The sequence below is a fragment of the Callospermophilus lateralis genome, chromosome 6 (assembly GCF_048772815.1).
Source record: "Callospermophilus lateralis isolate mCalLat2 chromosome 6, mCalLat2.hap1, whole genome shotgun sequence".
Lineage (NCBI taxonomy): Eukaryota > Metazoa > Chordata > Mammalia > Rodentia > Sciuridae > Callospermophilus > Callospermophilus lateralis.
The window spans coordinates 94,634,543-94,651,093 of record NC_135310.1 but is presented as its reverse complement, the minus strand read 5'-3'; the positions used below and the strand labels follow the sequence as shown (position 1 = coordinate 94,651,093).

Sequence of the window (16,551 nt, the reverse complement as noted above, 5' to 3'; positions counted from 1 at the left end):
TATCTTATGGGATACAGGATGAAAATTATAGAAACATAAAAATATAATGATAGGAATAGATGCCATAAAATAAATAAATAAAATAAAGGTAGGTAATAGTGAAGACAGTAATAGGAATGAGGGTTTGTGGTTGTTGTTTGGTAATGGGGATTAAACTCAGTGGCTCTTAGCCACTGAGCCTCATGCCCAGTCCTATTTTGTATTTTACTTAGAGATGGGGTCTCGCTGATGTGCTTAGCTCCTTGCTTGTGCAGAGGTTGGCTTTGAACTCTCAATCCTCCTGCCCTAGCCTCCTGAGCTGCTGGGATTATAGGCATGTACCACTGTGCCTGGCTGGAATGACCTATTTTAAGAATGTCAAAATTAGCAGCAAAGACAGGAGATGATATTTGAGCAAAATCATGAATGAAGTTAATATTGAGCCAGTGTGCTTTCTGGAAAAAGGATGGAGACAAGTAAACACAGGGTCTTGAAAAAGGAGACACTTGGGGCATAGAAAAACCTCAAAGAGAAGACTGGGGACATAGTTCAATTTTGTAGAGTGCTTACCTAGCATTCATAAGGCCCTGGGTTCAATACCCAACACTGCCAAAAAAGAAACTCTCAAAGACCAAAGTGACAACACTGGAGTAATCAAAGAGACCTTGGTAAGAAGAGATGATGGGGGGGAGATGGGCAGGAGCAAAAGATGATTCACCTTGGGAGCATTTTTAATATATCAGAATTTATTTACATGTTGCAAAAAACTACTGGATGGCTGTGGCAGGAGAGAGACATATTTTTAAAACAAATACACACTTTTTTTGTGGCAAAAATAAGACAAGGAAACAAGCCATTTGAATTTACTTAAGCTGTAGCTTTCCTTATGTAAGATAATGGTAACTGTCTTCCAGTTACTCAGGTCAATAACTATAAATCAATATATCTATATTCTCTCTCTCTCTCTCTCTCTCTCTCTCTCTCTCTGGTATAAAGAAATACCCTAAAAACACCTTAAAAATACATCCATAATCCAAAATTTCTTACCATGTCCTCTCTTCAATAGTAGTCTAACCCACTATTTTCTACTAACTATAACTTCCTAACATGTCCCTGCATTTTCCCAGGCCTCTTCACAATGTATTTTCAAAACAACAGCCACATTATATTTTTAAAATATAATATAAATATTGTAATTAATTTGCCCACAACCCTGCAATACTCTCATATTACTTAAGGTCAAAATATTAAAATGGCTTGCATGTTTTGACTGCCCCTATTTCTAGGATCCTTTCTGTCTTCTTGTTTTCTACCTGCCCCCGCCCCACCTTGCATTCTGCAGACCAGTTATTCCATACAAGTCATTAGCATGGCCTGAATAAGCTACAGATTTGGCTTTGAGTATCCTCTGCTGCCACAAGCACTCTTTCTCTATCATGTTCCATCACCTCATTTAGATCTCAACCTAAATATTCTTTGTCAATAATATTTTCATTCCATATGTGCATCAATGAAGAGACAAAACAAGGAAGTCAAGTTGGAGGCTATAGAACAGCTCCAGATGAGAGTTTATGGTGTCTTGAACAAAACCATTATTTTTATAATGATAAAAGTATTCATATCATTGGTATATATTTGTGGGGAAATTTAGAGAGGGGGAAAAATAAATTAATCTTAACAACAACAACACCGTAGACAAGCAGCTTTGTCTGGGACTTGAAAATCAACCATTAATTTGTAATGTATTGTTTAAAAGGCTATATTAGGTATATATGAAAATTGATAAAAATTTACCTTGTAGGATAGAGAGTTAAACAGGTTTAGTGTTTTCAGCTTGCTAGAATACAAAAAAAAAAAAAAAAAAAAGCAGAGAAGGAATTTGAGAATGCAGGTGCAAATAGGCTTTTTAAAGGAAAATGAGGATCTGCACTATATGAGAGACAGAGAACCACTGCAGTCATTCAGTTGAGGTGTTTGTTGGTTATTGAAAAAATTGCAAATTTCCTCTTTAAAACTTATGGGCAAATAAGTTTGAAATCCATGAATTCTTGACCAAACAATGAAAACCTTTAATTAAGACATGCAAGGTGTGTAATTACAGGTAATGGAAAGTTACAGTATATGACTGCAGGAGATGGACTCAGGTGAGGAAGAGAACTAAATTTGTAAAATATGTGTCAAAGGTGGGTAGATATCCAAGATGTAAAGTGAACTGAAGATATATGCATAATGGAGATAAAAACAATAATAGGTCAACTGGGTGTTAAAACTTTAAGTGGAAGTAGTTTGGAAAAAAAAAAAACAACACTTAATGAGCAAGGGAGAAGGACAAAAAATCAGAGAGGGGAAGGTATAAATGTCTGTGTTAAAATGGGTAAGGTCTTCAAGAGGAGAGTAAGTGGCAAAGCCATCTATTTTCAATTCATCTCCTGTGGTACACAGGTTGTGGAAATGTGAACAGTGAACACCTAAGTAGTCTACAGGAGAAATGGTCCCCTAGTTTCAGTTAGGAAAAGAAAGAATGGTGTAGAAGAGATAATATCAATTCTAGAGAATTTACTGCTAACAAAATGTGATCAAGAGGGCACAGTGAGGAAGTTTCAATTTTAAGAAGTGTTAAGAGATTTTACAGATTATTTTAGAGCTAAGAATCCTTTGATCAAGTATGACTTAGAAAACTTAGAAATGACAAAATGAATTCAACCTATTCAACCTTACAGAGATGTCTGCACTAACTTCATGTTTTGTTTTTTATTATTTATGGAGAAATTGACATGTCCAGGACTAATTGAAGAAGGGTTATACTGATGGAAACAAATGTTCCCCAAAAGAGGCACTTAGAGAACCAGATAATACGATGACCTCTGTCATCTGTAACAGTCTCTGAAAATAAAAATCACATTACTAGTAGCACATACCTACTTTTGCTAAAGGAATATCAACAATGATGTAAATATTTTAACTGTTTATAATTAAAATCTTCAGCTAAAAACTACTCTTAAACTTTAGCACACTTTGTCCTGTTAAATTTTTAGATGATTTATTCATAAGAAAAATTAACCAGAACTTATTGGTTTTTATGCAAGTAATTGTAGCAGCCCAGATTTTGAAATAATTAATTTCAAAACTTTGAGGTTTCCTGTTAGTTGAGTTATTGAGTGTCCACGTTGAAGCATTTCATTAATGAATAAATTTCTGATCCAAACATGCTATTGATATTTTAAAAAGTATTTTTTGAAATCTATGGGAAAATATAACTTTATCATATTGAAGGGAAATATGTTGACCCATGCATTTTTGTGGATGCAGTGTTTCAGTTCAGTCACGTGTATGCTTAATTAACTACTGTGACAGAAGCTGAAAATTCTAACTCTATTCATGGCTAACATGGTGAGACATCACAGCTTAATGAAATCATGAAACTCACTTGAAAGGGGGGAAAGGATATTAATGCACTGATTGAAGAAGGAGTCGAAGCTATAAAAATTGCAATTCAATGAATAGGAAACAGAAATAAAACCAAGCTGAAAAAATAAATTGAAACATCATTTTCCCATAAAATATTTTAGAGTTTGAGTGAAGAAAATAAAAAGTTTAGAACAACAACCAAAAAAACCTGTATATCACAATATTTCTGATTTTTAAAACCACAGTATTTGTATTTTTCTAATATCTAGTTTGTCTAGATTTTTAAATAAACTGTTGCTCAAATTATGATGAACTATTGTTTTTCAAATTTGAAAAATTATTGAATGAGTAAAACACCAGGTGGTGATATTAAAAATTAGTTTTGGGTCCTCATTCCTCATTACATTCTAAATATTCAGAATGTGATCATATTGAGACACAAATGATAGATAGTAGATCCAATGCATTCAGTAGATATTAGACTAAGTAAGTGTGTGTGCATTTGGTTAAAATATGGCAATGTCAGGTCTGTAGTTCATGATAGACTTCAAAACTTGTATAAAATCTTGGGGCACAAGCATAGCGTATCTTGTTCTAGTGTATTTGAAGAACTCAGAACTCTCTATGTCATGTCAGAATTCCCTTTCTCCACCACCTTTTATAGGTTCAGTGATCACCCAGCATCCAAGAGGTGATCACCAAGAGGTGATCACTGAACCTACAAAAACTTCACTAGTGCTGGATCTTTCAGTGACCTGGAACCCCATCCATTTGCCTAAATCTAGTAGAGCACAGACTCCTGCTTTAGTGTTGCCTTTGGAGGGATTCACAGAAGACTGTTTCTTGAGCTCTGTGAGCTTCTGAGTCAGTTCCACATGACTAACGTTATGCCCATATCCACGGTTGCCCCACTATGATCTACTTTCAAGGCCATTGAAATTAACCTCTTATCACCTTTTACCTCAGATATCCCAAGAGGCCAAATGTTCCCAGGTCATTCCTCACTATGAGGCTCTTTTCCTTCAAACAGATCTGCACATGTCTCATTTCCTCTTAGAATTCTCTTCCTTTACACTATTTCAAGTAGTGATTACTCTTCAACATTTACACTTTGGGATATGGGTTTTATACATGTGTTCCTATTTTTCCTCACTGTGGCATCAGGACTTAATTCCATCTTCCTCCTTAAACATCTCAATTATTTAAAAATTATGCTCTCAAACCCTGCTATACTTACCTACTTGCTTCACCCAAGTCAGTGTAACAAGAGTTAACAGAGTTTGTCATTGATAAATTGGGGGAAAGAAGGTTAGGAGTTGAAAATTCTGCATTTGTGTCCAAAATTTTTTTATCACATTCTTATTGATTTCTGAGGCTTTACTTTTCATTTATAATTCAAAATAGAATGTTGCTTCTGCCTTGTTGGACCAATTTTGTTCTTACTTTTCTATTACTTTCCATAATTTGCTTCTTCTCTTAATCAAGAGAAGAAGGAAGGGACAGTGTTTTAAATTGAGTTGGCATGGCCATATGTACTTCAAATACTTTTTTTTATTATTATTAGTTGCTTGTTACAATACAATGATCTTGTCATATCATACATTTGAGTCAAATGGGGTATAATTTCTCATTTTTCCAAGTGTACAGGTTGCAGAATCACATTGGTTATATAGCCACGTATATACATACAGCAATACTAGTGTCTATTTCAATAGTATGAACAATTTCAGAGTACAGAGAGTAACTCATGTGACCCTTATGAGTAAGTTTTCAAACCTAACCTACTTACTTGAGGTATTTTTTTCTTTCAGTTTTGTAAAATCAAATTTGAATTTCTATAACACCCATATTAACTAAAACTCATTAGCAAAAGACTTCAGATCAAATTACTACATTATTTAAAAATTAAATCCATTAATTAACAGAACAATAAACTGAGAGATGACAACCATGCTTCTTGTTTTCTAATTTATCTCTTGATTATATATTTTAAAACAAAACTGCATTCTAAGCTGCCAGGATAATGTTAATAAGGGTTTAAAATAAACCCTTTATTGTAAAATAATAAAACCAATAATTATAGATGAATGTATATTTACCTATATTAGCATAGTGGTGGTTATATTTTTTAAAGCTGGTCATTTTCCAAGTAGATTCACAAATATGCCAGCACTATTAGGCAAAGAACCAAAAATAGTAAATTAAAAAGCCACTATTTTTGAAATAATACTAATTGTGTTTATTGGTATGTTGATAAAACACCAATACGTGCACAAATTTGTTCAATGGATTAGACCATCCAAGATGTAATGATGAAGGTTCTTCTCTTCATCCTTTTTTGAAAAGCCACTTTTCAACAACTCATTTTTTTTTAGAAATTTTGAATTTCTGCTGCTTTAAAATTCATGAATGTACTATGCAGTATATATCTATGATGCTTCTTTTGGTGTATTGAAGGCTACATTATACCCCAACTTTTAATTTTCTAATTTTATAAATATTCTAAAATTGTGAGGCTATTTACTGTTTTTTAAGAAAGTCCAACAGAACTTTCTTTAAGCAGCGAGATAAAACTTAAGCAAGTGTGAATAGTACAAATTGTATTTTTAATGGTGTGAGAAAATACCTATAAAGTTATTTAAAGTGAACTAAAATTATATGCCAGGATATCATTTACAAATGTGTAATTTTTGGCAAAAAAGTAAGTGTTACCACCTAAAAGTCTGACTAGACCCTAACTAACAACCATTAGCTGAGGTTTGTGAATTAGAGGAAGAGATGGTTACCCTTTCAAATTTTAACACTATATGTATAAAAAGAAAATAATATGGTAGGGATTCACATTTCTTCTTCAAATATTTTCATTTACCTTAAAACTTCCATTAAAAATATAATATTTATATTATAACTTCTTGCCCAAATCATTTTTGATAATTCCATAAAAACTTATTTAAAATTAACACCAAAATTAGTAGAGAATATGTAAATATTTTTATTCTAACATTAAATGAGTACAAGATATTAATTAAAAGTAAAATCAGAAACTTCTGTTATTTTGTCCAAATGACTTAATATTCTTCAATGTTGTATTAAAACAAGCAGAAAATTAATTATACCTGTATTGGTAGTCTTCTTCACATTTAATACATGCAACATTACCCTTCCAGGAAAATGATGTTTCATTTATCTTGCATAACTTTCCTGAATGTATTAATGAAGAGATGCGCACAACATCCTAGGAATTAAATTAAAGATTAAAAATATTTTTACAAAGGTTTTGGATATTTGAAAGATAATGAATGGTTTCTTGCCTGGAAAGAGAAGGAAATTGTTAAAAAAAAAAAAAAAAGGCGGCGGGGGGGAGTTGTTTTGTGTGCAGTAACATGGGATGTTCTATTTTCTAACATGTCACATATATTCCCAATCACAAACTCTTTCTCCTAGGTGAAACCAACAATCCGCTGTTGGAGACTACGCACTTCTGCATTGAACACAGGCTGTGACTATTGAAAAGTGGTGTTATGTGACTAAGCAAGGCCGGATATAAAGATCCTGCAGTTCCATGTATTTGGGGAGGTTCATTGGAATCCAATCATCATGCTCTAAGGAACCCCAGGTCACATGAAGAAGTCTTCCTTAGGATTATGGCTGTTACCCCCAGCTAAAGACCCAGCTGATAGCTAATATAAGCCACCAAACAGGTGAAAAAGCAATCTTTCCAGATAAACTGCAGTCCCAGATACTTTTTGACTGTAACTTCATGAGAAACTAGGACCAAGAAAGAACCACTTAGCTGAGACATGTTAATTCACAGAACTATAGAGATAATAATGATATAATTGTCTTAAGCCATTTAAATTTGATGTGATTATACTTAGAAAATAGAATATTGTAATGTTATAAATCTATACATTTGTTGTTAGGTAAAAACAAAAGTAAAACAAATTTGATGAACTTATCTGTTATTGCCCCTGTAGTCTATAGGCACTATTCATAACTTTTTGTCCTCCTCTGGTCTTCTTTTCTTTCCCTCCTTTTTCTCCTTTATCATCATCATTTTCAAACTTATAATAGTATTTAAGTAATTCTAAGATAAAATGCCTATGAACTTGAATTAGATGATTGTGTTTCTTCCTTGTGGAATCCAATTAAATAATACTCATTAAAAAAAAAAAAAAAAAACTAGCTGGGAGCAATGGCATATGCCTGTAATCTCAGCAGCTTGGGAGGCTAGGCAGGAGGATTGTGAGTTCAAAGCCAGCCTCAGCAAAAGTGAGGGACTAAGCAACTCAGTGAGACCCTGTCTCTAAATAAAATACAAAATACAGCTAGTGATGTGGTGGTTGAGTGTCCCCGAGTTTAATCCCTGGTACCACCTCCCCTAAAGAAAAACACCTAAATATGAAACATACAGAGTTTGCCTAAGGTTATTGCATGGTGATGGTGGAAATGATAAAGTGTCTTCAAAATTATTTATAATAAAACATGATTTTTCAAACATAATAATGAATAACACAAGAACAAGTAAGAGTTAAAGTACTTTTATGAATTAATAGTTAAGCAAACATCCTTTGAGGATCACTTCTTAAGATATTCATAACTAGTAAAGTTAGAGTGTGTTTAATTGTTCTTATTCTCAGATTTAGAATAAAATTTTTCAAGTGATCCTACTAATAAATTTTCATAGTTTACTACACTATTTTTCATTCATATAACAAATTGTTATGTGTCGAAAACTTTTTTACAAACTTAGTAGCTTAAAGAAATAAAAATTTATTATCCTATAGTTTCAGAGGTCATAAATCTGAACAGAATGTCACTGTGCTAAAATCAAGATGCCAGTTATGTTCCTTCTGGAACTTACAGGAGATAATATTTTCCTGACTTTCCTGGTTTTTAGAAGCTGACCTCAGTTTTTGTTTATGGTCCCTTCTTTCAACTCCAAAACCAGAATTGCAGCATCTTCAAACCTCTCCCTGACTGTAATACTTTTTCTCCCTCTTCCTCTTTAAAGGACCGGTAATTACATCAGTCCTGTTTAGATAGTCTGTGATGTAATCAGCTGATCAGCAGTCTTGATTCTATTTGCTATCTTATTTTCTCCTTCTTATGTAACATAGAGTTGATACATATTGCTTAAATTAGGACATTGACATGTTTTGGAGAGGTGGAGTGGAGGACCTAATTTTCCCTTACAAGTATAATTGTCTTGATTGTTACAAGCATGTCTTAATGTTCTTTCCACTAAAAACTCTTAATGTTGATGTTTCTTTTAATATAGGTTAATGACAACTGGTTAGGTGTTTTTCAAGAAATTATAGGTGAATTACAAAATGATACTATAGTAGGCCTTTATATTATATGCTTTCTATAATTAAGCTAAAACTTCTCAGTAATGGCTTGAAAAAAATATTGTTAATAGAATGGACATTGTTCCAAGAAGAAAGTTCCATTTAAACACTGTTGGTGATAAAGAGTTGTGAAGTTCGAAAAATTAACTCCAAAATATTTTTAAGAGTTAGTGGCAAATATGACGGAGTGGTCTGTGAGAACGGTTAACAAACAAATTGTCTACTTAATTTAAATATTCAATTAATAAGGTGTGAAAATATCATGTAATCAAAAGAGAAGAAAAAAATTAAAAGAAATAACTAAAACTGGAAAGTATGTAAAATTACATTGTTTCTGAGGAAGAATACAGGTGGAAGAGCACAAAATGAGACTGAGCAGTGTTTTAAAATTGGGGTTTCTATATAAATGGGAAAAAGGAAAGTGAACAAGTAGATTTTCTGCCTTTCCTATGTTTTAAAATCATAATTTAATGAAAATTTTATATGCATTTTTCATATGTAATCTGAGTAGTGAATTTAATTCAAACTTGTCTCTCATTCCCTACATTCAGACTTACATTTGGTGTATTGACACAGTCAGTGCCAATCTGACATGCTGCTTCAGAACATTCATTGACATCAGTTTCGCAGTTTTGACTGAGAAGTTCTTTCGGGCATTCACAGATGTAAGCAGAGCAGCATTTCTGCCAAATTTTTTCTTCCCAAGGAGAATAAGGATTAAGAGGTTTCAGGAGCTCCTCACAGAATGGGCCTTGAAAAATCACATACAGAAACAGAGACAGAGACATACACAGAGAGGGATTGGGGGCAGAAAGGGAAAAAGAAAAAGAGAAAATAAGAAGAGATCTGTAGCGAAAGTCAGTCTCTAACATGCATGGATTTTTTTTTTGGTACAGAATTGTATGTGTTTTTATTTTTGTAATTTTTAATGATTTTTTAAGTTTAATTAGTTATACATGACAATAGAATTCATTCATGCACTATTTTAATATTTATCTTTTATTTATAGGTGGACATAATATCTTCATTTTACTTTATGTGGTGCTGATGATCAAACCCAGTGCCTCACACATGCTAGGTGAGCGCTATACCTCTGAGCCACAACCCCATCCCCATTTATGTACTTTGATATAGCATACATACATGGGATATAATTTCTCATTTTTTGAGTGTACATGTTGCAGAATCATATTGGTCATGTAGACACATATATACATAGAGCAATAATGTCTGTTCCATTCTACTATATTTCCTATCCCCACATCCTCCCTCATCCCCTCTGATCACTTCCCTCTACCTAATCTAAGGTAATGCCATTCTTTCTTAGTGCCCCCTGCCTTATTGTGAATTAACATTTGCATTTTGTGGGATTGGCCTATTTTGCTTAGCATGATATTCTCCAGCTCCAACCATTTACTGGCAAATGCCATAATTTCACTCTTCTTTAAAGCTGAGTAATATTCCATTGAGTATATATACTACATTATCTTTATCCATTCATTCATTGAGGGGCATCTAGGTTGGTTCCATAGTCTAGCCATTATGAATTGAGTTGCTATAAACATTGATGTGGCTGTGTCACTATAGGCCTTGTGTCACAATGGACCTTGAAAAATCACATATAGAAACAGAGAAAGAGACATACACAGAGAGGGATTGGGGACAGAGAGGGAAAAAGAATTTTAAGTCCTTTGGGTATAAACCAAGGAGTGGGACAGCTGGGTCAAATGGTTGTTCCAATCACAATTTTCTGAGGAATCTCCCTACTGCTTTCCATAGTTGCTGCCCCAATTTGCAGTCCCACCAGCAATGTATGAGTATACCTTTTTCACCACATCTTCACCTACATTTATTGTTGCCTGTATTCTTGATGATTGCCATTCTGATAGGAGTGACGGACATCTTAGAGTAGTTTTGATTTGCATTTCTCTAATTGCTAGAGATGTTGAAACACTTTTTCATATAATTGTTGATCAGTTGTTGATTGATAGAATGCAGGGAATTATCTTTGTTTTTACGTATTTACTAAGAGTTGATTTGGGGCATAAGATATGGTCTATTGTAGAGAAGGAGCCATGTGCTGCTGAGAAGAAAGTATATTTGCTCATTGATGGATGAAATATTCTATATATGTCTGTTAAGTTTAAGTTATTGATTGTATTCTTTAGTTATATAATTTTCTTCTCTAGTTTTTGTTTGGAAGATCTGTCCAGTAGTGAGAGAGGTGTGTTAAAATCACACAGTATTATTGTTTTGTGGTCTATTTAACTTTTTAAAATTGAGAAAGGTTTGTTTGATGTATATAGATGCTATTCTTTAGGGCATAAATACTTATAAGTGTTATGTCCTATTTATGTATACTTCCCTTAAGAAGTATAAAATGTCCTCCTTTGTCTCCTCTGATTAACTTTGGTTTGAAGTCTACTTTATCTGAAATGAGAATGGAAACCACTGCTTTTTTACGAAATCCATACGAGTAATAAGTTTTTTCCCATCCTTTCACCTTCAGCCTGTGGTTGTCTTTGTCTATGTGGTGAGTCTCTTGAAGACAACATATTGTTGGTTCTTGCTTTTTAATACGATCTGCCAATCCATGTCTTTTGATTGATGAGTTTAGGCTGTTAACATGCAAGGTTATTATTGAGATATTATTTGTATTCCCTATCATTTTGATTTATTTCTGCTTTTTGATTTGTCTTAGTTTCTCATTTAGTTGAAAGTCCCTTTAGTGTAGGTCCGCCCTTTGCTGGTTTTCACTTTTTTTTTTTCCCCACTTCATCCTCCTGGAATGTTTTGTTGAGAATGCTCTGTAGTGTAGGCTTTCTAGTTGTGAATTCTTATAATCTTTGTTTATCATGGCATGTGCTAATTTAATCTGCAAATCTGAAACTTAATTTTTCTTTATATAACATTTTTGATTGGCATCCATTTTCTTTCAGAGCTTGAAATATATTATTCAAGGACCTCCTAGCTTTGAGGGTCTGGGTTGAAAAATCAGTTGAGATCCGAATTGGTTTCCCCCTATATGGAATTTGATTTTTTTTTTTCCTCACAGCATTTAAGATTTTATCTTTTTTCTGTATTAGTCATTCTCAGTATAATGTGTCTAGGTGTGGGTCTTCTGTAATTTTGTACATTTGGGGTCCTATAAGCCTCTTGTATTTGATTTTTTATTCCATTTTTTAGGTTTGGGATATTTTCTGCTATTATATCCTTGAAAATATTGTGCATTCCTTTGGTTTGTATCTCTTCTCCTTCATCTATTCCAATAACTCTTAAATTTGGTCTTTTCACATTATCCTATAATTCTTGGATATTCTATTCATGGTTTCTTAACATTGTCTCTGCAGGTTCAACTCTACTTTCAAGATTACATATTTTGGGGACTGGGGATGTGGCTCAAGCGGTAGCACAATCGCCTGGTGCCGAGTGTGGCCCGGGTTCGATCCTCAGCACCACATACAAACAAAGATGTTGTGTCCGCCGATAACTAAAAAATAAATATTAAAAAATCTCTCTCTCTCTCTCTGTCTCTCTCTCTCTATCTCTCACTCTCTCTTAAAAAAAAAAAAGATTACATATTTTGTTTTCATTGTTTGAGGTTCTGTATACCAAACAATCTAGTCTGTTGGAGGTGTTTTCTATTGAATTTATAATTTGGTTTACTGATTCCTTCATTTTAAGGATATCTCCTTTTTTTATTTTTCATGATCTCTAACTTTTTATTGAAGTGGTCTTTCACTTCCTGTATTTTTTCTTTGATTTCACTCCTTATACTATACTTTACTTCACATATTAATTTAACTATATACAATCTGAACTCTTTCTTGAACATTTCTTTTATTGTGTTATCAGTAGCTTCTGTTGTTGAATCATCTTGGTTTGTTTGGAGTGCTTTATTCCCTTGTTCTTTCATGTTATTAGAGTGTTTTCCCACCTAAAAGTATAGATCTAAGGCAGAATGAATTCTATCTTGTAGAACTATAGTGTCTCTGAGGTTTCCAGTGCTTCACCTTTACTGATAAGATTAATATCAACAGCACTCAGTATACTCAATATATAGCCTTAAACCTAATAGCTTCCACTAAGGCATCTAACTGCTTTCTCATATTAAACCAAAATAATGAGTTCAATAACCATCTATAGTACAAACAGAATAGTTGTTAAAACAATTTACAGTTTCAAATGGTAGATGAGTGAACAGCAGTAGTGTAGTATGGAATATTTGCAAGGGATTAAGAGAGAAGCTAGAAGTAAAAATTCACAGGAAGAGTAGAAGAGAAACCCACAGAGAGTAACTGTTGATTGGGAAAAAGTTGTAAAGAAAATAGACAAGAGAGAGGAAGAATCTGAACAAAAAGAAAAAAAATTAAAGACATAAGAATACAAAAAAATGCAAAACACCATTCATATATCATTGTTCTCCACACATTGATGCATAAAAGACATTCTGTCTTTTTGGAAATATGATAGAGATTAGTTGAATCGAAAAATAAAATAAATCTTTCAGGAAAGTCAAACTGTCTCTGTCATGTTCAACAGTTTGAACTGACATCTCTGACATCTCTTGGGATCACCAAACCTAGATTTGTCCTCTCAAACCAAATCTCTTATCTCACCAATTTAGGCTTCAGATACCTCAGGCTCAGTGACACTGTAGTTCCAAGATCTCAATGCTGCTCCTACTTGCAGAGAGACCACCAGGAAACACTCATGCAAATGACCAAACCGAGATGCAGCAGCAAGACAAGGGCCACCAGCACTCTCAGCAGAAAGATGCCAGGCTCCTGCAAACCTGCAGGCACCCCCACACTGGATCTGCAAGTCTCAGCTAGAGTCCCCAGACACAGGTTCTTATGGTGGTAAACCTGCTGGCACCCAGGAACCAGTTTCTGGCTGGTGTCCCAAAATGGGTGCAGCCACATGCAACCAAACCTGAAGTCTTCCCTGAAAGAAGTCTTCTAGGCCGTGGTAGCAGGGGTAGCAGCTGTGGTTATTGGCAGCAGACAGTGTGTCAATAGTAGCCGTGGCAGCTGTGGGGCAGGGTCACCAAGTGATCTTCAGGGATCAGCAGCAATGTTGGCTTCAGTTGCATCCAGGGTAGTGGTGTCTCCTGTGGCAGTAGTACCCAGAAACAAGACGTCCAGGTGATCTCAGACTGGCAGCAGTGGAATCAAATGTGGCACCAATGGTGATAGAGGTATAGGTGGCATTTGATTGACAGGTGACTTCAGCAGCAACCATAGAGGCAGCCTTGGAATTCAGAATTCATGTCAGAGGTAACCCAGGCTGTGCCCAGAGAAGAGACCTCCAGGTGACCTCATGCTGGCACAAGCAGAATCAGAGGCAGCAGCAATTGTGAATGGATTCCTTAAACAGGCTTATTGTAGTATTACTTCCATATCAAGGAATTTGCATACTGAAAATTATAACCCAATAACTTTGGCAAATATATAGATTATTTTATGTTTTTTAAATTATTTTGCTAATTTAATAAAATGTATTTATCTAGTGATAAATACATATTACTAGAAGCTAGTTTTAGCACATTTCCATTGGTGAGAGAGCGCTTTATCTGTGTTGTTATTATTGAATACATATTTTGAATAGGTTCTTTGTATATTCTTTGTATATATATGCTAGTTATTTATGATATATGTCACCTGAAAATACTGTCTCCCTGGTTTACCTTTTCATTTTCAACTTGGTGACTTTTGGATAACAAAAATTTTGATTTCATTAAGTCTAATGTATCAATTGTATTCTTTATTTAAGACCAATAAGTACTATTTTCTTTAACATGATTTAGTGTAATACCTGATAACTCTTTGCTTAATTTATAGTCAGAAAAATATTGTCATGGTTTTTTTAGATGTCTTATAATTTTAGCTGTCACACTTAGGTCTCTGATCCATTTAAATAAGTATGAGACAGTAATTTGTTATTATATTTTCTAAAATACAAATTTTCAATGGTTCCAGACAAGTTTTTAAGTCTACTCCTTTCTTATTTTATTTAAAATTGACAGGCCTCAATCATAGAGCTGATTTCTGCTCTCTAAAGTTTGTCACGTTGATCTCTGTACCTTTCCATATGGAATTTCATAGTGCTCAGATAAGTATAGATATAAAGTCTTGAAATGGAGCAATCAACTCACTTTTTTTCTTTTTTCTCCATAATCGTTTTGACTGGTGCATAGATTCTTTGCAGTTCCAAATATTTTTAACATAAATTTCATTGTGTATATTCATGATCTACAACATGATTTCATATATATCTTTGTATACACATATAGATATAGAAATTAATATATAGAGAGATAGAAAAATAACTACTATACTGAAATCAATTAACACAAGCACAACCTCACATATTTACCTGTTTTTCCCTCTATGGCAGAAAAAAACTACAATCTATCCATTTATCAAACACTCTAAACATAAAATATTATTTTTAAGTGTGGCCCTCATCTTGTAGGACTATAGATATTTAACATATAAACATTTAGTATACAGTTATCTGTAAGAGTGTAAAACTGGAGCAAATAAAATATCTTATAAGTGAATAGTTAAACTATGGTACATTGATACCATAGAATACCATATCAGTTACACACACACACACACACACACACACACACACACACAAACATACACACATACAAACTCAGACATCTATTGAAGACATAGTATTTAGAGAAAAAAGTTGATTTCAACAAATTGAGATATTGCATAATATATTCACATAACTAAACTATAATAAAGGATAAAATTAAGAGTTGTCAAAGGCTAGGGATGTTACTGTAAGATAGGATAGGTAAAAAATGTAAATAGGTAGCATGAGAGAGAATTTTTTTTCTTTTGATATCAGATATTGAACCCCAAGGCACCTAACCACTGAGCCACATTCCCAGCCCATTTTAATCTTTATTTTGAGACAGGGTCTAGCTATGTTGCTTAGGACCTCACTAAATTGCTGAGGCTGGCTTTGAACTTGCAATCCTCCTTGCTCAGCCTACTGAGCTATAGGGATTACAGGAGTTTTTAATAATGAAATGATTCTCTGTTTTGATAGTGGTGGTAATTTCCTGAATCTTTGCTATAAAATGATATTAAAATATCCTCACACACTCTACAAATGTCAACTTCATAGTTCAGATGTTTTATTATAGTTATATAAGATGTTGTTTCAAAACAAAATGCTAAAAAAAGACATTTCATTATGTATTATTTTACCCTAAGGATTACTATGGAAATTGCTACAACAAATATCTCCAAAGAGTAAACAAACATTTGATGAACTTTGTAAAAGAAGACAAATCAATGTGTGTGAGAGTGTACATATGTGTGTGTTTGTGTGTGTCTTAATAATTTACATATAATATTGGACAACATAATGTTGTATTGTAGAGTAGAAATAGTAACTAATACTAAAAATTAAGTCTTCTAACTTTTTTATAGGACTAATCTAGTGAGTATTGTGTGTGGTGAAAAGAGCTTGGAGTTTATATAGTATTAGATGGTGTGCACAAATTTTTATTATTAATTTGCCATTAAATAGCCAGTCATTGCTAGCTGAGCTACTTAAGCTGTGGCTAATTTTTTAGTTAAAAGAAAATTAAAACATAAAAATGAATAATAATGTTTTTTTAAATAAATCCTAGGTTTGTTTTAAGAAATTTATCAAAGAAATATGGTTATAGTTACTTTGAAAATGGCAAGCATTAAATGCTTATAGTGTAGTGTCTTTTAAAAAATTTACCATGATTGTAATATTTGTGCTAATTAATACAATTAATATAATTAACAGCTAT

General features: G+C 33.4%; 1 protein-coding gene across 1 annotated transcript in view; it reads right to left on the bottom strand.

The window, feature by feature from the left end:
- The window catches only part of Eys (EGF-like photoreceptor maintenance factor), a 1,514,165-nt gene that overhangs the window by 1,419,209 nt on the left and 78,405 nt on the right, over positions 1-16,551 (bottom strand). Inside the window, 2 exon segments of the mRNA XM_077109730.1 lie at positions 6,504-6,622; positions 9,296-9,489. Of these exon segments, the coding sequence (XP_076965845.1) occupies positions 6,504-6,622; positions 9,296-9,489 (313 nt within the window).